Below are 27,100 nucleotides of genomic sequence, written 5' to 3' on the forward strand. Positions count from 1 at the left end.
CTTTTCATGAACATAGGTTGAGAGAGGTTTTTCAATGTCACCCCCTATTAAGTAAAAAGTTGTAAGAAGGATGATAAGGGAATTTTCATAGACAAGTCTACTCTACATGTGGGTTTCTTCAAAAGCCATCCCATTATGTTCTCACCATTCCCAAAGATTCGCATAAATATTCGTGTATAAAATAGGGATTCCTATAATACTTTTCATATTTCTAAGTGAAACTATGTTTTCTTCTGATCCATTTTTGTCATATTTTTGCATAGTTGGAAGCTTTTTTTTTCCTTCGCTCGGACGCTCGGAAGATTTCGCTGAAAAAATGCTCGTCCCCACAAGAAAGTCCTCCTTTTTGGGGACTGCAATGCAAGGACGGACGCACGTCGAGTATCGTTTTTGGATTTTCACGATGACTATCTTATTGCTAGATGTTGATCTAGATGAGGCATGGATGTGTTGAGTTTTCGCAGACATGCAAGCCCCATTCACATCATACGCGCATGCATTCTTAGACATGGGCAAAATACATGATCTTGTAATTTATAATGGTCTGGATTGATGAACCTTGTTGGGTGGATTCACTTGTTTTCCACACAGGGGGGCTCCAGTGTAGTTGATTTCCTCATGGGATTCCTTGCCTTCACATATCATTGATTCTTTCTCTCGCCACCACCTCCAAGAGTTGATCACACCAATCTCTTCTTTATTCATATCCATCCCGTGCCTCACGACCCACCATTTTCCATTGGCATATGAGGTGCAAAATCAAAGGAAATGGGCAGCAGCCCGTCAGAGGGTTCAGAAGGACCCTGATTTCTGTCAAAACCAGCAAAGGGCAGATCTGCATTTTCAGCAAAGATAACATCCTGACTAGTGATAACCTTCTTGGTCACGGGATCATAAAGTCTATACCCCTTGCTTTCACTACTGTAGCCAATAAAGATGCACGTGTTTTCCTTGTCATCAAGTTTCCCACACAACTCTTCAGGCACATGTGCATATGCTACACAACCAAATATACGGAAATCGCCCACATCGGGCTTACGACCAAACCATGCTTGATAAGGTGTCATGACCTTAAGAGCCTTCGTGGGACACCTGTTTAGAATATGATTTGAGCACATGATGGATTCCATCCAAAATTTGTGTGGCAACCCTTTTGTGTTTAGCATGCATCTCCCCATATCCGAAAGTGACCAATTTCTCCTTCCACCTTTCCATTTTGTTGAGGAGTATACCTCACCGTAAACTGATGTGTAATGCCCTTCTCAGCAAAAAATTGTTGCAGTGCCTTGGACATATATTCCCCCCCTCGATCTAAATGGAGGGTTTGCAACCGGCATTCAGATTGATTTTGAACCAAGGTAACAAAGCGTTTGACCACATTGCAAATTTCAGACTTCTGCTTAAGAGCAAAGATCCAAGTAAAACATGTGAAGTCATCTATGAATGTAACATAATAAAGATGACCTCCAAGAGACGGAGTGTGCATGGGTCCACAAACATTAGTATGAACGAGCTTAATTTTTGTATAGCCCGGATTGCACCATCCTTGGGAAAGGAAAAACGATGCATATTACCTAAAATACAGCCTTCACATATTTTGTTTGGAGGAGTCTCCAAACGATGCAAGGCATCAAGCATACTAATCTTCTACAATAACATAAGGCTAAACCTAGCATGCCATAACTTTGCATCTTGCATGGCAAAGGTAGAAGCCACAAAAGCTGAATATGCTCTTGTCTCATAGGCATCAAGCTGAAATAACCCGTGACATAATGTATCGGTGAAATCCAAGACATAATCTCTCTTGTTGTCACGGACCGTACATCTATCATCCTCAAAGATGACCTGATAACCTCTTCGAGGGAAAGAAGAGATAGAAAGTAAATTCTTCTTAATTCGAGGGACATACAAAAAATCTTGGATGCAAAGATCTGAACTATCCACCGTTGTGAGTGAAACTTCCCCAATCCCTTTAACGGGTTAAGAAGCATCATTGGCACAAGAAACTGTTTTGTCAACCGGTGCATTGAATAACTTATCAAAGAAAGATTTATGTGAGGTGATATGGCAGGAAGCACCGCTATCAAATCACCATGTCTTAGCCATCTCATTCACGCTGAAAATATGTGACTCCCAAAAAGCATCATAGCTGCTAGTAAAGAAGGTCCAATCATGCTCAACAAAATGAGCAGAAGTATCCTTAGAACCTGCATGATGAGCTGAGCCTGAAACTGCCATACTAGACTCTTTCTTCTTCTCTTTTGCAATCCTCTTGGGCATTCACTAATGTGATGACCAAGCTTTTGCAATAATGGCACTTTGCCTTTCTTGAAAGGCTTTGAGGCATTCTTTTTATCTTTTCCACTTGCATGTCAATGTCCAGAACCACTACTAGAGGCATGACTTGGCTGAACTTTCTTTTTGCTCTTATCCTACGCTGAAAAAAGCATGCTCCCCACCATGAGAATGTGAAGCCGTATTCTTTCGCGTCTGCTCCTCCTGCAACAAGAGTGCTACCAACTCTTGAAAAGTGAGGCGATTATGATTCCCTCGCATCGAAAGGTGAGAGACCTAGGAAAAGAAAGATAAGAATGTCGCCACAATGTAAATATCCTAAGTCAAAGCACAGTTGAACATTTATTTGATCATAATTAAAGAGTTTTCCATCTAGGTTAATTATGGTCAAAAGAGTTCTTCTATTGGTCAAAGAATTGACTACGGTCAAAGATACTTGACTTCGGTCAGGAAGACTTGGTTTATACCAAGAAGGTTAACTGTGGTTAACCAAGATGTGCCAACTTCAGTTGGAGAGACTTGATTATAATTAAGGTGCCTCGACTGTTGGTCAAAGCCCCTTAATCATGATCAAGAGGATTGACCTTGGTCAACAAGAGAAATGTTTTATGTTATGTGTGCACATGTGTTCAGTGGGGACGCCCACCATGACTAGGATTAGTCCACAGTTTATTATTTGCATGCAAAGCACTAACAATTAATGGGTGCCATGGTGGTGCGCTTTAATTAATTGTTACAAGTACTATGAGGGGCTGAAGACCCAAGCAACTTGGAGCGTAGCAAGCATTTCGGAGGCCACCTGCGTGACCAAGAGTTACGAAGACCCTAGAAATTGCCCTTAGAGGCATGTAATAGATTTAGTCCAAATTATTAACAAGTGGCATGTTGCCATTTTGGAAAGCTCTTTGTAAAACATTTCATGTTTTGAATTTCGGTCAGACAGCTCTACGTTGAACTATGTACTCAGATTCTCTCTTTATGAATAAAAACTTGGGGGGGGGGGGGGGTCGAGCGCGACTGTTGTCTTGGGCCCTAGTACTGTGGGGAGAGAGAGAGAGAGAGAGAGAGAGAGAGAGAGAGAGTAGAAAAGGGAGTGTTTGCTATTATGTGATGATTCCAACGAAGTAATTAAAGGAAGTTGTTTGTAGTGCCAGGAAAGAAAGGGCGGATTGCATAAGACTTTGGCAAGGAGTTCAAAGTAATGTTAACAAGATGTGGGTCTCATCAATGTTCAAGAGTTGTTCTTGCAAATCTTGAATTCAGGTGACATGTTCCTGCGTAGAGTCACCCTCATTCATGTGCACACTATCAAGATCTCTGCGCAGACTCTCACCTCATTACAAGCTTGATACATATGTTCCAAAATATCCCAGGCATCTTTAGGAGTGCGGCAGGACCTAATATGAGGGACAATAAACCTCTTGATGTTCCGTGAAATCAAAGACGAGTATCCCACCTCCTTTGCTCAGGATAATACCTACAGGGGCTTGCCCAACCCGGGTAGCTTGTTTTCCTTGTCGGCCACGACTTCTTTTTCAAGGATATTCTTGGAACATCTCGAAGGCAACTTTCACTAGTCTATGCCGATCGGTATAAGTCAACCTAAGTCATTGATGTGGCATATGTATGTCTCATTTTTTTGGCTTGCCCCTTGGGGGTAGCCTTAGCAACGATGCAATTTGGGCAAATCAGAAATTAGGCATTTTTAGATTTTTTGGAAGTATATTTTTCTTATTGGACAATATGTTGATATGTGGCTTCTCTTCTTCATTGGACTTGAATGCATACTTTAAAGTGGTTGACTCTCTCTCTCTCTCCTTCTTTATCTCCTCAAGTCTTCCTACACACCATCTTCTCCCTCCCCCCTCCCCTCTCTCTCTCTCTCTCTCTCTCTCTCTCTCTCTCTCTCTCTCGCCTTTATCTTCTGCAACCTTCCTTCACACCATTTCTAGTGGATTCCTTTTTGTTTGCTTTTTTTAATCTTGGGCAAGTCTTATGGATGATTAAATATCATTCACCTTGTTTTGTCTACTTAAAGTATGGTTGTTTTGGGAAAAAAAGATTTTGACGTATAGTGGAGAAAATGCTCAGCAAAGTAAAATATATTGAACAACTTGCAGCAGCCTGCAGGTTTACAACCTTAACGGAAACGCTGAGAATCATCGATCAAGAGTTACTTCTTCACATTCAGTCTTCAGTGTGTCAATTCTATATGCGCCTTCGGTTTTGAGAAGACAGTATATATGCCAATCTGTGCGTGCTTACACTCAGCACAAGCTGCTGCCAGCTGGTATATCCTGGGAGATGATACATTTTGGTCTTTGGCACATTGGATTACTTAGAGTTGCCGACTTTGCAAAGTAATGCTGACAATCATCTCAGACCTTTTGCACGTCAGTCCATGCATCTAGTGCCCATGAAAGGCTGCTGTTTCCTCAATCCGCCGACGATAGAGCGATTACCGGGGTTGTTAGTGGATTGGGAACACAGCGTGATCGATGGTGCATTATTTGTGATCAAATCAATCTGTCAACGTTATAGAAACGGTGTGCACGATACTCTCCACTCGACGAGCTATGTCTCTCCATTATTACGATATCCCAAAATCATATCTGCCTTAGGACGATAAAGAACAGCCACCCCACCCCTTCCCTTGTTGTGGAGGAATACCTGGTGCTATAAACTCCAAAGAGGGTAGTTGGTGGCATCCAGCAACCCTTTACACCACCTTTTGGAGGATGGCCGCTGGGTGGTGTGGACCCAACCTTCACATTAGGCTATCCTTCGGATTTTATTGTGCCATTTGAGCAAACAAAAAGAGGCAAAGAAGATCAACAAAGTTCACTTCCTTTGAACACCCTGCTCAATTAACAGATATCAATGCCAACGCTTATACTAGGCTTGCGGATGCCCCTCAAATACACCAAAAAGATCCCGTGCTGGGATATGTGGTGCAATCTCAAAATTTCTCCCCAAAAACGAACGGCTCAACAAGGCATAAACCCAACTGAATGCTTGATTGTACCTGCAAAGGCAAATCCCAATGGCACAACGGCGAACAAATGCAAGCGATTGAGAGGGAAAAGAACTCCCAATGCAAGCAACAACAGAATTGAAAGTTTACCAAACCAAAGCCCAAGCATTTTTATCTCTGTTTTGAAAAAATGGATTGGAAATGCACCTTGAGGTGCAAAATATGAGCTGTCCTTGCACAATACTGCCTGGGACAGATTCAAAACAGCAAGGAAAAGTTTCTAGAAGCTCCAAAACAGTCCCATGAGTGGTAGAAAAGCTTCAAGACAGCAAAACAGTCTGAAAAGCGTGTCTAGCCCTCTAGAAATAGGCTCCTAGCCTAGGAATGATTGCTGTGTTCAAAAAACAGCAACAAATCCCACAAAAAACAGGTTCAGCTGCACGTTTTTGTAAAAAAAGAGTCCAAAATGAGGTCGCCCAAAAAAGAGGCGCCCAGCCTTGGACTTGGTGGCTGGTCCAAACCAGGTTGAGACCAGCAAAAAAGCCTAAAAAGCATCCAAAAATTGGTCATCTAGGTCCAAAATAGCGCTAGAACTTCTCCAGAAGTGGTGCCCAAGTAGGAGGACCCTACAGGGGACGGTTGCCAGCAAAAAGGATTTGTTTTGGCCAAGTTCTTCATGACAAAAGTGAAGTTTTTCTCAACAGAATCGAAGCTAGAGGGTGTGGGAGGCGTTGGGAGAGGCATTGGAGCGACGGAGAACCTGCTCTGATACCAGATGTTGGAAATGAAAGCGAGACAACGTGAGAGAATGGAGCTGGAGCAAGCTGAACAACACCAATGAACTACAAAGCTAGGGTAGTCATAGAGATGAAACCCTAGAATGAACCCTAACTAGGGTTAAAGGATGTGTGGTGACTAACTCGCCTGGCTGTTCCGTGTGGCCAGTGGCATGGAGGAGCTGCTCGGTGAGCTCCCCCCTACTGCCCGCGGTGGCCTGTAGGCTACCCGCGGCTCCTGGCTGCTCCACCCGCTGCGCCCTCCTCTTTGTCGCCCCTCCTCCCTGCCTCGCCCTCGCCCTCGCCCCTCCTCCCTCTCCGCTCTGCCCTACCCTCCCCGCTCCACCTCCGTCCCCCGCCTTGCCCCCCCACCCCATGCCTCCTCCCCTCGCTGCTCCACCGCCTTGCCTTCTCCCCCATCCTACCTTCTCTCCCGCGTCGCCCCCCCTTGCTCCGCCCCCTGCCCTGCCTTCTCCCCCGCTCCACCCCTCCTTTCGCCTCCTTGCCTCCCACTCCCCCTCCTTCCGAGACCCTGGAAGGGGGTGCACTTCGCCAGAGGGTGGAGATCTCTGGGTTACGAGGCTAGTGTCTTCAATGTAGATAGATGGGCCACCTCACTAGAGATTGCCCCCGTGGCCTCCCTCGTGCGCCTCCTCCGCCTCCTCCACAGAGTAGGCAGAGTCAGTAGGCCCGAGTTTGACGCCCTCTCAAGCAGGAGCGGTAGGAGTCTCAGACCCCATGAGTCACCTCCTCAGAAGGGAACTGGACACAGGTTAAAAAGAAAAAGAAAACAAGCAAGCAGGCCTGCAGACGCCGTATACAGAGGGCCAACTGCAAGGAGACGGACAGGGTTGACCGAGAGGCCTTGAAAGAGAAACAGCAGGAGCCCCCCCCAGAAGCGGGAGCCTCTACCCATCCAACCGATTCTCCAGCTTCGGAAGTCCAGCCTCCGCACCCACCCTTGCAGCAGCAGAGAGCCCCAGGAGCTCTAGATGTGGCGATGGCGGAAGCCGCAGTCGCTAGCCTGACGAGGGCCGTGGAGGAGCCGATCCAGAGCCCTGGTGAGCTTGATCAGCAGGGGGGGCTTGAGGTCGCCCTTTTCCCTCCTCCTCCCCCTCCCCCCCCCTCCCTCTCCCCCTCCTCCTCTTCACTTCCCCCTCCCCCTCCAGGGTTCCCCTCGCCCCCTCCCCCCCCTCTGATGGTCACTCTCACCACCTGCCCCCCGCCCTCTGTCCCCTGCGTCCCGACCTCTCCCTCTCCCACCGCTCTCCTCTCCGCTTCAGTAGCAGCTTCTTCCGCTTCGACACCCCTGCCATCAGGCAAGGGAACGATGATGCCCCCTTCTGCCTCCTCATCACAACAGTAGGTCCGTTCAGAGGGGGATCCTGAGAGATGAGGCTCGTCCTCCCGGTCACCAGCTCCCAATCTCCAGCCTAGGTGTCCCTTACGGCGAGACTTCTGGAGGTTAGGACCCTGGAACTATTTAGAGAATCCGGACTCATATCCTCTACCATTGGAGATCACGCTCATGGTCCTTCAGCCCCGCAAGGGGGGTTTGATCAGTGCAGTGGGATCTCAGACACACCCTGTTTGGAGATGTCCGTTTACCTCCACAGGGTTGGAGAAGTGGTCCCCAGAGGTGTTTGATGCTATTTTGGGTAATCAGCTTATGCTCATGATGGACGAGTGGATGGGACCACAGGGACCAGATCTTTGGTACACCCATGGCACGGAGGTGAACTTTCAACTGAGCTCCATGCGCGAGGAGTCAGTGTGTGGTTTAGCGACGAGAGTTATCAGATTGCCGATGGAGGCAAAGGTGGACCAGGCACACTTCTGGCCCCTCCAGACGTATGCGGATTTGTTCGGGGTGGAAGCCTCCTTCATGATGAACTGGGCACGGAAGATCGGTATTGAGCCGATATCCACCCTAGTACGATGCCGCACAGACACTGACTACTCGCCCTCCAAACTCCTGGCAAAATCTTACAAGTCAGTCTTTCTAGGACAGGCACCCACCCACAAGAGAGCCTTGTTCCCAACTCCCCTGTCCTCATGAGCTAGACCATAGTGAGTTGGAAGGTACACGGGCTTCACGACCATGTTCGTAGCCAGCCACAGTACCTGATGCTCCAGCTAGAGTTGCAGAGGGCAGTGGTAGGGCGAGTAGTGGACATCCTTATGATTCAGGAGCACATGTTTTCAGCAGCAGACATCAGACGACGCCATCACCTTCTTCCAGGGAGAGGTCTAGAGGAGTGGTCTCCCGCAGTAGGACAGAGCGGAGGGGTCTGCATCTCAATCTCACAGATCTTGGCTCCAGAGGTCTACGATCAAGGCGAGCTCATTCCAGGATGGGCAGTTTTGATGGGAGTTCGGACGGGAGAGTCGAGGATTGGAATCGTGAACGTGTATGCCCCAACGTGTAGACAGCATCGCCCGGCCTTTTGGAGGAGGCTGTCAGAGTGTCTTCCGGATGTTGACTCCTGGATTGTTGGAGGGGACTTCAACAAGTTGGAGTTTGGAGAAGACAAGCAGGGTAGCGCCTCGTTCTTTGAGATGCCAGCAGGAGAGCGTAGTACCTGGGCGGATCACGGATGAGGCCCTCTGCTAGTCTCTGCCAAACCCTGTGGAGGCTCCTCATCATGGAGAAGCCCTTCCCCGTAAGGAGGCCCTATGAGAAGATCCATCTATGTGAAGGCTGCCACTGTCCCCCAGTACATGGGGTGTTCCTCAGAAGCTCTCTCCGTAAGAGGAGCTTCCAACGCTCGGCACCTCGGGTGAGGCCACAAACCACCAACTTGCCCAGAAGGGCCCTGCTCTGCATCTCCGGATCAATGATACCCAAGCCTCCCAGTGCTTGCGACATGATCACCGTCTGCCAAGCTACTCGGGCCCTAGTGTTCCTTGTGGCGTCTGAACCTACCCAGAGAAAGTTCCGTACCAACTGTCGGAGCTGCCCAATGCATCCTCTGTGAAAGCACCAACAGGAGGCAATATACCAAGCAGTAGCAAGAATGACCTGGTTTGCCACTAAGGCGTGACCTGCGAGGCAGAGTTTCGCCGAGCTCCAATAGAGAAGCTTGCGCCGAACACTCTCAAGGACCGGGGCAATCAACTGCTCTACTGTGATGTCAATACCCACCTAGCATTCGAGGTATCTCGTTGTCTGGCCCCACGGTATCCATCTAAAACCAAAGTCACTCCCCCACTCACGGATCTCCTGTGTCTCCTCAAAGCTCATGAAGAAGCCTATGGATTTCGTCCAATTGATCCGTGCCCCCGAGGCCTCACAATAGATAGCCAAGGCATCTCTGACTCTCTCCTAGACTCGTTGTGGTGCCCTCAACATACAAGGCCGTGTCATTTGCAAACTCCGAGTCAAGGAGCTCCTCCTCCTGTCTGATTGGGAGCCTCAACCTGTGAGACCCGCCACCTGTGATCTCAATTAGTAGCCTAGAGCCTTCGCTACAAACAAGAAGAGGAAGGGAGCTAGTGGGCAGCCCTGGCGGACCGAGCAAGAGAGAGGAAAGCCTGTCAAACACTGGGTCTTGCTCCCTGAGCCTCTCGATGGAGGCGAGGTCTCTCCTCAAAGCCCGCTTGCGCTCCTGAAGGGTCCTCCTCCGCCTCAGGGCGTGAGCCTGCAACTCCACACTGCTCCTTTGAATCGCATCGGCAACCCACGCCGCCCAGCCCTCACTTGGTGCCATCTCTGAGTGCTCCCAGATCTCTGCCATAACCTCCTGAATCTCCTCATGCTGCAAGAGGTCCTCTGGGATGCGGAACCCCTTCTGGGGGAGACCTCGGCGGGGCTGATCCAAGTGAGATACCACTGGAGAGTGGTCGGACATCGTGGTACCTGCTAGAATCCCAGTAGTGCCGCCTCTATGTAATGCCCAGTCCCCAACGTAGAAGCGATTTAATCTCTCAAGCAATCCATCGTGTCTCCTCTGTCCAAAGGAGAATAGAAGGCTGCCAGGAGTCCTGCTGAACTCTGGCTCTCTCCATGGGTCTCTGCCACTGATCATGAAAATGAACTGCCCAGTCCCTTATGTGGCACCCAGAGGTCAGAGATCAAGAGGGATGTATGCTTGGGCAGCGGACTCACATTGGTTGGGCACAGTGGGACAGTGGTCCAACAGGGTCTTTTGGTCGTTGGAGCAGACCACCTATGGAGGCAGAGGCGAGGCTTGATGCCATAGTGCATCTGAGAGGGGCAGGGCAGCGGATGGGCGAGATCGACTTAGCCATTCTTGAGTCTTGGTGGGAAGGACTTCACATTTGGAGAGGCAGCAGGAGGTTGGGGCAGTTTTTCCGTACGGGTGTTCCCTTGAGGATTTTGATGCAGCGCGGCAGCATGCACCTCGGCTTCTTTCGTGTGGGACCTGGAGGCTTGCTTCAGCCCCTCACTGGGAGTGACCCTGAGATGGATGGGAGTCTTGATGGGATATGCTGGTAGATGATCAGAGTGGTAGGACACTTGGGGAAGGAGTGGCACATTGATCCCAGTATCTCAAAGCAGGACGCCTTTCAATGGCGCCTCTGGCTATGGGAGGGTAGACCCTTAAGGGAGGTCCAGTGGGACCCGGCGGAGTGGTTCTAGCCCTCCAGGGGTGGCCTAGCTGAGACGATAGATGAGGTGCCTTTCTTTTCCTACACCACACGGATTGGCAGGAGACTTTAGATGGACTCGTCAAGGTGGACTCCCTTGAGGGAAAGACACTGGGTGACCCAGAGAGTGCCCCGGGATGTTCGCTCCAGGTTTTGGACGTAGTTGTGGTCCAGCTTGCGGCCGAGGAAGATTTCATACTTCTTCTGGCTAGCAACCCACAGAGGCTTGCCCATCGGTCCATGGTTGGAGCAGATGCGAGTGGAGGGGCAGTGCCACTGCTGCTCAGGTGGTGTCCTGGAGACTATCCCGCACTGCCTATGGAGCTGTCGTAGCGCAGCGAGGATCTAGATGAGAGCCCTTAGGATCATGACACGCATGCAAAGTATACACAGAGATTACACCTGGGGAATGGTGGCTTGGTTGATAGAGGGAGGACACGCGTTTTAGATTGATGAGATCTCCCCAGCCTACCGGATACAGGGTCAGAGCATTCAGAGGATTGCACTCCACGAGGCAGTCCCCCCCTGACACCCTAGCTCCTCCTCCTAGGGAGGACAGTGTTTGGGAGGTGGTAGCCAGCATCACAGCTTGGAACATTTGGGTGGGGAGGTGGTAGCCAGCTTCACGGCTTGGAACATTTGGGTGGCTCGGTGCATTCTTGTGATGGGAGAGCACCCGGTTCCACCCTCGGCTACCTTGGTTGCCATCTGGCAGGATATCATTTACACTCTATGGTCCGTCCACCTGGGAGTGCGGGACTCCAGGCTCCAGGGCGACTATTGAGAGGCGTGCTCCTTTCTACAAGGCTTGGCCTGCAGGTGTTTTCTACATCTTCACTCTGCGAGGGATTCGCTGGCTGTATAGGCCCCCCACTTGGCTGTTAGCCCCAGTTCCAGAGATCCCCTAGGCAGTGAGCTAGGCTTCTCTGGAACAGGCCGGTTTTTTCTTTCAGCCTTTTCCGGTTTTTTCACTCAGCACATTCGGGGCTGTTGTCTTGTATGAAATCTTTCAAGCATTAATAGAAGGTTCCTTTCTTTGCGGGGGGGGGGGGGGCGGAGGGGGGAAACACACCTACAAACTCAACCTCTAATTGAGGTTAGGAATAAAAAACCTCAATAAAGGAGAAAAGTGCCCCTAGCCCCTCATTACATAACATTGGCCACTGCCTTAGGAAATATAAATATTTCTAACATAGATTCCACTCACCGAGTTTTTCGAGACGGATAGAATGGACCAGCAGGCCCTAGGGAGACTTTGCGGCCTAGCCTTGGAGTGGGAGACACAATAGATCACTAGTGGCAGGGATCTTTCCCTATGTTCACCGTGCCAGAGACACATGACAATGGCACTTGTCCAACACCACAAGGGAGACATAGCGGACCAGACACTGATTGTTGCCAGCGCTCTATCATAGGTTTTATGCCGCCACAACCTTGCTCAACACCTCCGCAAACATCCAAAGGACCATCGCAGTGATGCCACACCGCAGCTTCCATACTCTCCATGTGACTCAAACATTTTATGTATATTTTGTCTATGAGGATCCTTGTCTTGAAGCTAGTGATTGCCATATGCAGGTCCTATCACACGTAAGGTCCCTCATATATATGAATTAGTACATGTGCTCACAAAAATAAATATTGGAATGAAATAAATGCTATTGGAAAAGTCAGGATTTTACATGTAAGTATTTCTGGTTTGCCAAGCCCTCTTGGCTAGCTTATAGCTTGTACCTGAGTCTTTTACAATCTGTGCTAAGTCGAGTGTCCTTGGCTGATAGTCCTTAGTCTTGAGTCTTGTTTATAACTTTATTGGCGACAAACTCAGTAGAGGTGAGCTACAGTTCGAGTTTAATAAAAGTGTTTTACAGTCTCTATTATGTGGACTCTCATTTCTGTTCAATAATTGTGTAAAGAGAGAGGGAGTTGATCCATTTGTTTTCGGTTTATATCACTAAGATACCAACATTTGAGCTCTCATGACGTACATGACATCTTGCACCTGAGCTTGTTGTCACCATTACTGCCTTTTTTCAAGCTTCCTGTCTTCAATGGTAGGAGACAGAGCTTTTCCTTTCAGGTTATACACTTAACGTGTGGACTAGATTCCAATTATAGATAAAGCATGGCAGTCTTTGAATAAGCAAGTTTGGTGCACTGTAAGTGGGCTCTTTTGGATTCAGTTGTTTGCACATAAAATATGTCTTGTGCCCATCAGGAAGAAGCTTTGTGGGCCTTGCGCTTGGAACTTGATCATCACCTTTTAAGTGGCTGGTAGCTCAATTACTTAGTACTATGGCACTGCAACATGCTTTATTGAGTGGCCTTTATCACTTTTAATAACATGTAGGTGGGAAGATCTTTTATGGCTCTGAAAGGAAGGGTAGACTTTCCAGTTAGTGTTTCACTTCAAATGCAGCTGTTTTGCAGTTCTTGATTGGATAGATTCCAATCCTGTTTCTTCTCTATACTTGTGATTGCCCTCGTAATGTAATTTGTTTTGGCAGGCTTTATTACTGTTTATGTAATATAGAGATTTCTAGGAAGATGCTACCTTGATTTTATACTTTGACTGAGCTATTTCAATAGGTTCAGCTAATTTTCACATTGTTAGCATGTGCTAAGTCTGATCGTCTTGTTTATAAATAGTAAGAACATTTTTTGTTTGTCCACAGATATTGTCGCATCTCAGATGCTTCGTAGTTTAAGACATTTCATTCAAGACAGCTTTGAAGAAAGACGCACCCAATCAAATGATGAAGATTTGAGTGAACAAGTTCCAGGAACCTTTATCTATACGATTCAAAACCATGAAAGTTATAGTTTTTGGCCAATGATCATGGGCTCCATTAGAGATGTTCATGCTATGGAAAGATGGGCCAATGCTTTGCTGCAGGAAATGGTTCATGAACAGATCGACGATTGGGAGGCTTATTGGATTCTTCACATTCTTTTTTCTGGCCTTATAGCAAGCCAAGATACTATCAGGTATTCCATACTTATCTTTATTATTCTTTAGTCTTTTCATATATATATATATATATATATATATATATATATAGAGAGAGAGAGAGAGAGAGAGAGAGAGAGAGAGAGAGAGAGAGTTTATTAAAAGTCTTTGAAAGACTGAAGGGTGTGTGAGAATGAAAAACCCAGATACAAGGAGCTGAATGGGTGCAGCCTATAAGCGTGCATCTACACCCATTCAGCTGAACATAGAAACACTAGTACATAAAACATCTGAGCCCATGGAGAGGATAGAAGCTGTGGTGTGGCATCACTATCCTCAAGATCTCGGTGATGTATGAGGTTGCCGTGGTATAAAACTTGTGATAGAGCCCTGGCGACAATCAATGTGGGTTATCTACTGTGGTCTCCCAACTATGGCCCTGCATCGAAAAATGGCCACTGTCACACCCATCCACTGTGTCTTTAGTCTGGTGAACATGGAGGGAAGCTCATTGGTGAGTTTGTTGTTTCTCTCACTTCGGACCCCCCTCTGCTACGATGTCTCCTTGGGGCATGCTGGTCCGTGCTATAGGACTGGAAAAACTCAGTTATAATGCTCTAAGTGGAATCTGGCTGTGCACCTTGATCTCATCTTGTGCCTTGAGCAGGTGGTCTTTGTGTCGGACAGCCTCATGAATGAAAGTCTCCAAGCATCTTTGATCCGGATTAGAAGAGGGGACCAAATCCATCCTTTAAAAGACAATTGTAACGACCTTGAATCTCATAGTAAACAGGGTATTCGAAAGCAACGGGCTCCTTCTACTCAATCTCCAGCTGATCACATAGAGTGCAGAGGTGATGCTCTCTAGGTACGCCCTCAGCCCGACCACCCTGAACTTGGTACGACTAGACATGGAACTGCTAGATCAATATTTTCAAAGAGTGGGGGGAGGTGAATCCAATAATGTAAATATATAATTTATTACATTAGGTCCTGAATGTCTCGGATGACTTGGTTAACCTCGTGGTAGGTGAGAGGAATAGAAGGGCCTCGATGCTATACTAGAAGGGGGGTAATGTATTTATTTGAAGCCCCAAACTCTCAAACCATTTGCATGTACTTGCATACCAACACCTTTGATCGCCCTTAGTTGCATGCACCTACATCATCATTAGGTCAAGAAACCATAATCCTTGACTCAGTAGAGGTATGTGATCACTTGGACTATTGCATCAAGTTGTAGTGGAGATGCCCCAAACTCAGCTAGGACTATGTGATGTGGGACCGACGGCTTACTGCGGATCATTTGTGACAACTAGAGAACCTGGACCTTGTCCACTCAAGCCCAATTTGCCTCTAATAGGTTAGGACCCTAGGGCAAGGACTGCCATACATGCTCGCTGATGAGCAGACCAAGGAGTCAAAGAGAAGAGAATGGGTCCGAGGATCTTGGACATGAGAGTGAAAGCATTGCTGCTTGAGTCTAGCAAGTTTGGTGTATGCCTTGCTTAGTCGAGGCCTACATCGCGCTAGTCGGATTGTGAAAACCAGGCCAGAGAAAAGAACTTCCAAGTGTGTGTAAGATGTGATGACCTCCACTGGTAATCCATCTGGAGTGAACGGCCCTATGTGCATGGTTGCTTGGATGTATACATTATCATGACCTTGGTTTTACCAAGGTTGACATTCAAATCGCGTGTCTCGTAGAAGGTATGGAGTGCATCCAAGTGAGTCCCCCAAGTGCACGGCGATGTAGAAGGTTGGTGATAACAAACAACCCTATTTAACCCCGATGGTGCTTATGATCTTCTCTGTCCACCCTGTACCCTCTGAACCTTGCTGGAGACCCTCTCATAGGGTGCTATGACTGCTCATATGATCTCCTGACTATACCTCCGATCCTATAAGCGTCTGATGAGGCGAGCTCTTGCCACTGTGAAAAAGGTTTGCAGAAATTCACAAGGCGTCAATAAACCCTTTGTCTTCGCGCTGGCCTCCTCAATGACATCTTTGAGTGTGAGTATGTGATCTAGAGTCACATGATGTACGTGGAAGCCTGTGTGTCCCTTTGTCCTAAGTCTCTAGAGCTCTGCAAACTGGCTAACCTGTGTGCGAGCACTGATGCATTGACCTTGGACATGACATGCCCAATCATAATGGTCTTGCTGTTTTTCATGAGCTCATGGGATCCCTTGCTTTTTGAATGGGAGTGGTGGTGGTAAGGGTTGAAGTGTGAGGAGAACCTGTGCTAACCGCTTTGTTAAAAAGCTTTACTAAGATTGATACCATTGTACTTGATCCATATACAATGGAACGGTTTCAGTATGTAGTCCCTCATGATCTTTCTCTCTCGGCTGTTATGAAGCTTCAAAGCTGCATGTTTGAGGCCACTAATGGTGAAAAGTGTGCAAGATGTAGGATGGGATAATTGGGTGACGCTAGGTGATGGCTGGTGAGGAGAGTCATACAGTGTGTGTGCATAGGAGTGCTGTAGTGTGATGTTCGTGAGAGAGAGGAGGCTCATTGCTCATGGAACTTCCACGACATGGTGATTCTACGGTGTCATCTTTGCCTCACTTGGAAGGTGATGCTTAGTGTTGACGGCATTGGGCCAAGAGGCGGCGAGCGAGTGGAACAGGTGGTGTGTGTGAAGGTGTGTAGGGCACTAGAGTATTTAGGTCGTTCAGGGTATCAGGCCTTCCCCATCGAATCTGCAACAGCCTTCACTTTGAAAGCAAAAGTACTTTATTCAGGCTATCATGCCTTCCCAATGGAATCTGCAACAGGTTTATGGGACATTAGCACAGAGTAGAGTCTCTTATTTAAGTACCATAATGGCTCCTCCAGCCCTTGATTTTATGCAGCCCGTGGATTCTTTGGTCGATAGTGATTATGCAGGTTTTATTATCCCCTAATATTCTACAGAGTTTATTCAGCTTGTGCATATCTTATGCAATGCTGCCACTTGTCTTGGTTTGGTGACACCCTTGTTTGTCACAACCTTCCAAATTGCATCTTCTCAGCTACCCCAATCAGCTTCACATCTGGCTTCTTCTACAGATCAGCTCACAGTCCACAGACTTGTGCATTTTCAACTTTGGCTCAGCCATTTACAGCTTGCAATCATTGAGTGATCGACTAGTCTTTGTCCAAGAGGACTTCTTTCGTTTTGGCATAGTTCCATCCTCCCTCCAGCCTATTTTTTGGGGTTTTTTTCCCAAAGGCGATTGATGATTTACATTTCAAGAGAGGGAAGTGAAGTCGTTGTATAGTCACTGTGCTCAACAATACTACTCTGTTATTTTAAGTTCTTTCTTTTTCATTCTTGGTTGCTATCATATGCACTAGAAAATTAGCGATAGGGTGACAAACCCTAACTATAACCTTATGGGTGAACATGTATATATTTCAGTTTCTTTGTAATACAATCTAGTATACAATCTCATGTGCAATCCTCTGTCTTACCTTAAATAGTGGTATTCCTCATCACTGCTAAAGATACCTCATTCTATGGACAAGCCAGATTCCGACATGATCATGGGACCATGGATCACATTCTCACACTTAGATGTATTATTGAGGAGGTGAGGGCACGGAAGCGTAGGGTTTATTATTGCTTTGTGGACTTCCGCAAGGTCTTTGATACAGTTCCGAGAGCCCGCCTCATCAGGTGTTTACAAGATTTGGGTTATGATCAAGAGGTCATTTGGGATGTCATGGCACTTTACGAGAGAGTAAGTGGTAGAGTTCGGACAGGGTTTGGATGGACGGATGCGATTTTGAGTACTATTGGGGTCAAACAAGGGTGTCCTTTCTTCAGGGAATGGAAGGATTCTCCTGTCTTCTCTGAGACTCCTACAAGGTTGAGGTGGCACTTTCAGCCTCAGCCTTGGTTGTTTTCCACCTCACTTTGAGGGGGTTTATTTAACCTCATGATTGATTTCATGATGTATTCCGCTTTGAGCTTGCTCTCGCGGGTTTTCTCTCTTACTTAGATAGAAGTCTCTTTCTTGGGGGGGAAAAAAAACAAGGGTGTCCTCTATCACCAACCCTGTTTGGCCTTGACATCGACGAGCTTGAGGCAGTTATGCAGACACTAGGGGGGGCTGATTGCTCTCTTATTGGCACTCTGATTCACATCTTACTATTTGCAGATGATGTGGTACTCTTATCGTCCTAATCGGAGGGCCTCCAGAGGCACTTAGACGCGCTACAGTCCTTTTGTGAGTCGCATGATTTGAAGGTCAACTTGGATAAAACCAAGGTTATGATCTTCAATACATTCTGCAGTTTACCTTTGATGGGTCACCGGTCCAGATTGTCTCGTCATACACATACTTGGGGGTTATCTTCTCCGGACCTATTTTCACCATGAGACCGGCGATGCAGGCTCGCTTGAGTAGGGGGCATGCCTCGTTGGCCAGGGCCCAGACTAGAGAGGTAGTGCTTCCGCTCACACTTTCAGGTACCTCGGACCAAGTGCTTATTTGACTCCTTGGTCCGACCAGTAGGGATGTATGGCAGCCCTTGTTGGGGGGAAGATTTGTCTGACACTAAGCGGGCTCATGTGGGGGGACTACAGGTGCTCATGTAGTCATGGATGATTTGTCTGACACTAAGCGAGCTCATGTGGGGGGACTACAGGTGCTCATGCAGTCACGGATGATTTGCAATAAGTCGTCATCTCCTTACTAGATCATCTAGGCTGAGTTTGAATCATCTCCATTACAGCTCGATGCATCATTTTAGGTCATCATCTACCTTTATCGAGTCAGGGCATATGGGGATTGTACCTCTGGACGCAACAGATTGCCGTGGCTAGGATTGTCCTCCTCTATGGTTCTATCAGATGCAAGTGACCAAAGCTGTTGGTTTGCACATACAATGAGGTGGTTTGAGCAAGTGGGACTCCACATGGACATGTTTCCTTCCTTCCAATACAACATTGATGCGCTGTTCTCCCAACTACGATATCATGAGCTCAACTAGGTCATGACTCATACGTGATGATCTTCTACAGCTACATACATTCCGAACCTCATTGCTTACATATCTCAATTGAGGGGTTTATTGTCTCAGTGGGATAAATGCAGATTCATTTACCCCATTCATTGAGGATCTTTATTGGGCAGTTTCGAGTCTTGTCACATAGACTCTGTATTGAGAGTGGCCGAGCAGAGGGTTTACCTAGGGAGAGACGTATATGCACATTATGTGGTCTACAAGAGAGTCTGAGGGGCATTTCATTTTCAAATGCCTAGTGTACTATGAGATCCGAGGATACTTCTATTGTCTATTCAGAGATAGCTCCGGATTATTATCCCGGTTCCTCTCTTTCCCAAATCAGAGATGCTTGGCCACGCTTATTCATGAGGCTGTCAGACATCGTGAGCGTCTACTTAGATCATAGAGACAGGAGGAGCATACCCTTGTAGACTCTTCTCAAAGCATGATCACAGAGTTCTTCCAGTCGGACCATACAGGCTCCCTCTCTACAGTCTATAGACGCGATCGGGATCCAGAACCAGTGGCACGACAGCTCAGGTAGAGGGTTGACACAGATTCTACTTTGTGACATTCTCTCCTTGTTCGGAGTGGGAGCGCGACCGACAGGGGTCACGGTTGCCCTTGTCAGACGTAGGGCTGTGACCAGGAGACAGCGCAAGACCACGCCCACAGGCATCCCGCAACATTCTATCTCTGGTTTTATGATATTGCTTCCCCATCCTTGACGAGGGGGAGATAGAGCGGATCACGGTTGTGACACTGGAGCATATTTCTATTTGTATTCATGTGATAGATTATCTAATGATGATTATGATGACAGTGATGATGGAGTATTACTTTGATATGACTATGTAGGATGTATCTTTTGTTTTTTGCATGGGTGTTGATGCTTGATAGTAGCTCCATCCTTTCAGCTTGCTTGTATCAGGTTTTCTCACATTCTTATAGACCCATCAGTCTTCCTAAGAATTTAATAAACTTTCTTTCTTTCTTTCTTTCTCGAACTCCCATGAAATCTCCTCTACCATAGTCGAGGGGACAGAAGATGTTTGTAGGCAAGCGTGGGTAGGGAAGGAAATGGGGGAAGCAGGGGAGGCAGTGAGGGAGACACTCCCTCCCCATAGCGTGAGGTCAGGACGATCTTCCAGAATCCAAGAATGACTTCTAGATCATTTTTATGCAGAAGACGGCTTTGGTAGTAGCTCTCTCTGATATTAGTGTCTTTTATCACTTTGTTGCCAAGATCGGGACAAGGAGATAGGATATCCTTAGGTAGGAAACTACCATTGGTCATGAGTTGGTAGCTTTGCAAATGGAGGAACAGAATAGACCATGAGATGCTTGGGTCATTGAGTGTTTTGCTGTAGCAAGGGCTCACCAATAGACCCTCATAGAGACTAGAGCTGAGCTTTCATATCATGCTGAGAGTCCTCTCAGTTGATTGATTCTGATGGGCTTTCGCTGTTAGACCTAGATATGTTATGCACAATGCCTTAGGTTTTAATGCATCCCTACTCAATGTAGATGGACACGACTGACAGAGAGAATGCCCATTTGAGGGTTTGGTAGACAGTTTCATTGTTGGTAAAATAGGATATGAGAATCTCTTCCTCCAGCTTGGAATTCAGGAATACTTTACTGTCCTTCACAACGGCATGCCTGGCTTTAGATGGTTGGACCCCTTCTTTTTTCATTGCCTTCTAGGAGGATATTCGTGATCTTATCACTTTTGCTTTATAAAGAATTTGGGACTCTTATGCTTCAATTATTGAGGGTGTGGAAACTTGAAAAAATAGTGGAGTCCGATCACACTGTCGGGCACAGCGTATAAAATTCTAGTGGAGTCCAATCACACTGTTGAGCACTGCGTATACAATTCTGACTGCAAGGGGAGGCGTGGAAACTTGAAAAAACAGTGAAGTCCGATCACACTGTTGGGCAATCAGTCTTTGTTATAGCCTCTACTTCCTGACCTGATACACGACACTTAGAATGGTTTTGTGCATGGGTGTAGTATCTTTCATAATATCTTCTTATTTTGGTGGCCTCGGAGTGGTTAGGCTAGGTAGAGCTGCTGGGGCCCTACTATGCTACTCTTGGATTTTGAGTAGATTGGGGTTTCTTGGAGGGTACCTTGGCTACATGTTAATTTTTATGAGTCATAGGTCAAAGGTGTGTCCTCTCTTCACAGATTAGCCCCTTAGTCAGGTTCTTATCAGAGGTGCTAGAGGGAGGTTCCAGATTTTGAGATCAGTCCGTGAGGGATGCCTCATAGCTCCTTTGTTATATTTGTTTGTGGCAGAAGCTATAAGTATTTTCCTGAGATCTCAGATGGATGTCCTTGGTTTGAGACCCTCCCTCAAACGAGATGAGGAGCTTCTAGATGGTGAGCTTGCAGGTGACATAGCAGTGTACTTGGATGCCTCTTCTCAGACCCTTATTGCTTTCAAGACAGCCTTGGATTTGTGTGGAGTTGCAAGGGCACGGATTAATGGCATAAAACCAATGGCTTTTGGATCAGTGTGATGAGGACTCTTTTGCTTGGGGGTTGGATTTTGGCTTCACTTGGATCTGGAGAGATTTTTCAGTTGGATATGTGTGGGCTGTCAGGTTGGCATAGTTGTCTCTTCTTCACAATAGTTTTCTCCCATGCTGAAGAATATGAGGAGGAAATTCCTTTTTGGAGTTGAGCTAGACTGGACCTAGCCTCTAGAGTGGCAGTTGTCAACTAGGTTTTGGTGGCCAATGCTTGGTTTGTTTGCTCATGTCGGTGCCACTCTAGGCGTTGCATCTCTCAGCTTAAGAGGTCTATCAAGAACTTTCTTTGGAGTGGACTAGATGGATCCTTAGATACGAGGGCTAGAGTGGCTTGGGAGACCTGTGATTTTGCTAGCGACCGAGAGGGGCAGTGTTTCAGCAACAGGAGCACTGGGTACCACATCTCCTCCCCATAGCTGTGCTAACCTCCACAATACCCTACGAAAGGCTGGCAAGATGAGAGGAGGGGCTACATTCAACTTCATATATTCAAGAACCATCCATTCACAACTTTGTATATGATACTATTGTCCCCAAGTCCACGTGTCATAAGTGCATACAATGCCACACGAGGAGATTGGCCCACAATTCCAACACCCCCCCAGGGCCAAGGACCAAAGTACGAGATCTGACGACCCACGTAGGGTAGGGCCAGTCATGAAGTTCAACCACTTACACAAGGCAACGCCGAGTAGTAAATCTGACCACCACATAGGGGCAAGCCAATCACCACCCACAGAGGGCACGATCGATTAGTAAATGATGGACTGTCACAGGCCACGAATCTTGCACCAGCCACATTTGCTATAGTATCCGTCAGAATTCAAGGTAGAAGAACCACCGCAAACTAAGGCACAGGCAGGTAAGCACATCCCATGAATGCATATGCACACAGTCTTTCTTTGTCCACAGTAGCTGTCGCCGCGCAACACTGAATGCGTTCCAAATCTCCACAGTTCACCAGCTTTAAACTGCTCTGATACCATCTTAGCGATCTAGAGGGGCCGTGTGTCAAGAACACGAGCACCGGGGACAGTGGGTCTCACACCTCTGCTCCATAGCCATTCTAACCTCCTCAAATATTAACAAAAGGCCGGTGCAATAAGAGGATGGGTCTTTAGTTGTGCGTGGTGTTCACTGCTGTAGCCGTTGTGGTGTGCAGCTGCCGATGCTGCTGTCGTGTGCTGAATGCTTTGTTGTTCCTGTTTGTTGCTCTGCTTGGCTTGCATCTGTGTGCTGCTATAGGCTGTCGCTATCTTGTCCATGTTTGTTGTGTGCTGCTGTTGTGTGTTGTGTCGCTACTTAGTGTGTCAGCTGCAAGCTGTAGGTGTGTCATTGTGTGTTGCTTGCTGCTGTGGTCGTGGTGGAGCTTTCCTATAAGCTATCAGCTTGTTATTGTGACCTTTCCAGATTGTCCATGTAATTAATAAGGTTGCTTATAAGCTGGAGTTACCTCCAGATGTGAAGGTACATCCAGTTTTTTCTGAAAATCATCTAATGGAGAAATTAGGCGCAGCTGACAACTTTGTTTCAGTAGAGGAGCTTTTCGGATTACAATATCCATCAGTATATATTCCCCATGAGCCAGAACCAGTTATGATCAAATTAGGGTGAATCCTTGTACTTCTTATCAAATGGAAGGACATATCTAGTGCTTTTATGTTTAGGGATGACCTCATCAAATGATCGAATAAAGGCTGCCCAGATATTTCTAACTATAAGCTTTGTATGTTAAAATTGGACGTCTGAAAGTCTGAATCATTTTATGCATGGACTGTAGCATGCTTTCTAGTGCTGGCCTCACATCTGAGCTCTTTGTGTGAATTTTATTAGTTGGGAAACTTGTAGGTGGTTCCTAATGGAACGCATGACCAAACTGAGAGGCCTCATTTCTTCTTATGTCCTTTCTTCCTTTATGCCTGGGATTTCCCACGCACGTGGATAGGATCAACAATTTCTTTCTCTTAAGTTCTCCATTGTAAGAACACTTTATTCCCGATTTCTGGTTTTACCTAGAGGACAAACATTCATTTGTTCAAACAAAATGTAAAAGGAGGTCCTCCTGTTTCTAATGTTTTGATTTTTAAATAGTGAATGAAGAGGTGTTTCGTTCTTTGGGGTTTTGACATGAACGTTCCTTGTGTTATATTGCAATGCAGGTCCCTGTTCACAGAAAGGTTTCTTCTGTGGAAAGTACTTCCAATGCGTTGTTTAAAATGGATATTAGATTTTGCGGTCCTGTGTTGCCCACCTGGGCAGAGTGCTTCAAATTTGGCATCAAGAAACAATGAGAGCAGATTACAAAAAGATGTTGTCAGACATCTTGTGGAGGTTTGGGCAGGGGAGAATTTTGTTCAATCCTATGAAATGCAACAGCAGGCCTGTATCCTGGGGGTGAGGGTTGAAGATGAATGCATTGAGTCATGTCTTGACGCAGTAACTATTGTTTCCTGTCAGTGTTTTTATTGTCCTTAAATACTTCGAAGATATAAGTGCAGCTGTTGGTCTTTCACTGAGAGGGATGACAAAGGAGGATTTGGAAAGCTCAGGATATCTATTGCAAACATTACTTCAGGGGATCAGCCGTAAGTCTCTGTATGATTCTCCATTGTTCACTGTTAAAGATGCAATAAAGGCGATGTATAGAGGCTATGAATTGTAATAGAAAAGGGAAAATTTGAGTTCATGCATGTTAATTATAAGCTCTCAGTTCAAGGTTGAGTCAATTTTATGTTTTTGGAGCTCAGGGTTTAAAAAAACATCCTCTGTATGAATTGCATTTAGACTGCCCTCCACACCAGCTGAAAATGCAAATGCCCCACCACATGCAAACTTTGCACAAGAGGACAAAGATTTGTGTTTGCTGCAGTTTGATGCCAGGGGGGATTCTAGTGCACATGCTCAGTCTATTGATGCTTCTTTTGCTGCCATTGATAAATGGTACTTGGATAGTGGTGCTACTAAGCACATGACTCCTAGAAAGGAGTGGTTTGAGGAAATCTCACCTATTCATGGCAGGCAGGTTACATGTGCAAACGATGCATCACAAGACATCACAGGAGTGGGAGATATTCCCATCCTTCTGGATTCAAGCAAGAAAAAATACATCCGTGATGTTTGGTATGTCCCAAATTTGAGAAAGAAAGAAAGAAAGAAAGAAAGTCTATAAGTGTCCACGGGAGACCAACAGGTCTATGGGACATCAAAAAAGCCATGTAGTACATCTGCTTTAGGGAGGGCACATGACAGCTCCCAAGGAGTGCAAAAGCAACCCCAATTATTTAGAGTACCTACACAATAGTCTAAAAGAGTAATCAGCCATACATCAGTTTAAGACTGAGAGTCTTTTGGTTTGGATTTAAACTCTTTGATTAGTGCTATGCCTTCACGGTAAACTGCCCATTTTTCCTCCTTCCTAGCAGTCCTGACTTTGGCTAATTCCGTTGCCTTATTCTTCAATCGAGCTCTTGTAAGCTCCTCAACAATCCATATCTTGGTCCCTTTCAACTTGTAAGATTGTCGAAGAAGGTTGATCCGTAAATCTTGTCACTTAAGTATAAGGATAGCATGTCCTCTGGAGTGCCGGAAATTAGTTGTTCCGCCGTCATCATCATCATTATCATCATCATCATCAACCTTCCATTCAATATTAGGCATGGCTGCTTTGACATGTGCTAAAGTCTCACTGAAAGAGTCATCATCTTTGAACCATCCTTCAGGGAGCCCCCAACTTTAATCTTCAATGCATTATCGCCTCTGGCTTCGTGTTCTTTTCTTCTTGGATAGTAGTCTTATTTGCCTTTGTGTCGAACTCCTCAATCACTTCTTTCTTGATTGATTATACTTCAGTATGAACCATATCTTTGACTGTAGAGACTAGTTGAGGAGTAGGAGGAGAATTCTTACATGAGTTCACAACCTCAGCAATTACTGCCTGCTTGTCAGCTCCCTCTAGAACTTGAAGTCATGCTTTTACTTATGCCAACTCAAGCCTTAACTCTCTGACTGCTTGCTGCAAATAATAAATCTGTTCATGTTGCCCAATGATGGGTCGTTTGGACCCTTCTTGTTAGTAATTGCATGCATACAGAGAGGGTGTCATGCTGCAACTATAGAGTACCGAGTCTTGACAGTTGAGGTTGATGGAGTTGAGGGGGATTTGGAGGAGAGGGTAGGCCATTCCATATTGGCTATTTCTGTAGAACCCCCTAGTTGAACCTAACCCCCGAGTTGGGCTAGGGGTTTAGCCCAACTCGGGGTTAGAGACCCTAGGAGCTTGCAAGAAGTGAAGGAGGTGTTGTTGGCGGCAATGCTATTGGTGGTGGTTCTGCTACTGGCGGCACTGTTGGCTGGCTACTAGCGGCGCAGCTAGATAGTTAGCTAGCTATGTTGCTAGTTGCAGCTAAAGTTGCCTAAAAGGGTAGGCGACGAGAGCAACGGACAGGAGCAACGAGCAGAGTGGGCGGAGCGAGGCGATGGAGAGAGTGGGCTGAGGCGACGGAGAAAGATTTAATTTCAGTTTCTTTTATTGCCCATGATCAACGCATGCTTGTTGTTTCAAGATGATCAACGCAGGATCAAGGATCCCAAGAAAGGGTATGAAATTGTGGCAACAGGTACTTATGATAAAGAGCTATACAAGCTTGATGCTCAGCCCTATGTACAGCAAGCTTTAGCTGTCTCATTTTCTTCTCTCAGTGATTTAGGTTTGGCCATGTTCATCATAGGGCATTGGCCTACTTGTACAACACTGAAATGGTTCATGGAATGCCAAAATTATAGCAGCCAAATCATGAAGGGTGTGCTCTTGGCAAATTGCACTATCTTCCTTTCAAGAACGATGGCTCAGGTAAAGTGAAAGCCACAAGAGTTTTGCAGATCATACACAGTGATGTATGTGGTCCCATGAATGTGACAACCCATAGAGGGGCAATGTTATTTGTTATCTTCATTGATGATTATTCTAGATTCACATGGCTCTTCCTCATGAAGACTAAATCTGAAGTGTTTTATTGGTTCAAAGAGTTCAAAGCCTTGGTTGAGAACAAAACCAATTCCAAGATACAAACATTTTGTTTAGACAATTGGGGAGAGTACACATCAAATGCCTTTGAAGGAAAATGGGATCAAACATCACAAGACCGTGCCATACACACCGCAACATAATCCTATTTCAGAGAGAAAGAATAGGACACTTATGGAAAGGACAAGATGCATGCTGAAATGCAAGAAAGTGTCAAAGGCTTCTTGGGGAGAGGCCTTTACTACAACCACATGCATACATAATAGATGCCCTTCAGAAGCATTGATCAATGTGACACCTTTTGAGAGGTTTTATGGCTCGAAGCCCAAGGTTCATCATTTCAGAGTGTTGGCTCAGCTTAGATGAAAGCTCGATGACAAAAGCATCAAATGCATTTTGTTGGATATAGTACAGAAAGTAAAGGCTTCAGGCTCTATGATCCAGCAACCAAGAAGATAATAATCAAAGATGTTGCATTTGCTGAAAATGAATGCATGCAGGCCACTAGTGTGAATTTGCCACCTTATGATGATATTCCTCTGGATATAATTCAGTTTGAGGATGGTGATACGGGTCCTCTAGAGGATATTCCTGTTAGAATTATTATTATATTCTAGGCAGTGGCCAATGTAATGTAATAAGTGGGTTAGGGGCACTTTTCCCTCTTAGAGGTTTTTCCCCCTAACCACAGTCTAATCTCTAACTATGGTTAGTGATTAGATAGGCTTTTGTCACTTAGACAAAACCCTCATCTCTTTCTTTGTACTACACTTCGATTCAGTACACTTTGGGGAGTGAACTACGTTCGACTCACTCTCTCTTTGCACACTCTTGCTCTTTCTCACATTTGGTATCAGAGCACTTCCTTCCAGGTCCTGCTCCTTGCTCTCCTCTTCCAGCTCCCGCATTATAGCTCCATCACCAAG

At 46.3% G+C, this 27,100-nt stretch overlaps 1 protein-coding gene across 2 annotated transcripts in view; it reads left to right on the plus strand.

Moving 5' to 3' along the window:
* EMB2423 (telomere length regulation TEL2 family protein) overlaps positions 1-27,100 on the plus strand; it is a 95,718-nt gene that overhangs the window by 47,217 nt on the left and 21,401 nt on the right. For both annotated transcript variants that reach the window (XM_087388630.1, XM_087388631.1), the window contains exons 7-9: positions 13,332-13,644; positions 23,311-23,534; positions 23,638-23,736. In XM_087388630.1, the coding sequence (XP_087244756.1) occupies positions 13,332-13,644; positions 23,311-23,534; positions 23,638-23,736 (636 nt within the window). The remainder of the gene's footprint in view (positions 1-13,331; positions 13,645-23,310; positions 23,535-23,637; positions 23,737-27,100) is intronic.

This window comes from Dipteris shenzhenensis, chromosome 17 (assembly GCF_047967505.1).
Source record: "Dipteris shenzhenensis isolate YYH24624 ecotype China chromosome 17, Dip_SZ_1.0, whole genome shotgun sequence".
Classification (NCBI taxonomy): Eukaryota; Viridiplantae; Streptophyta; class Polypodiopsida; order Gleicheniales; family Dipteridaceae; genus Dipteris; species Dipteris shenzhenensis.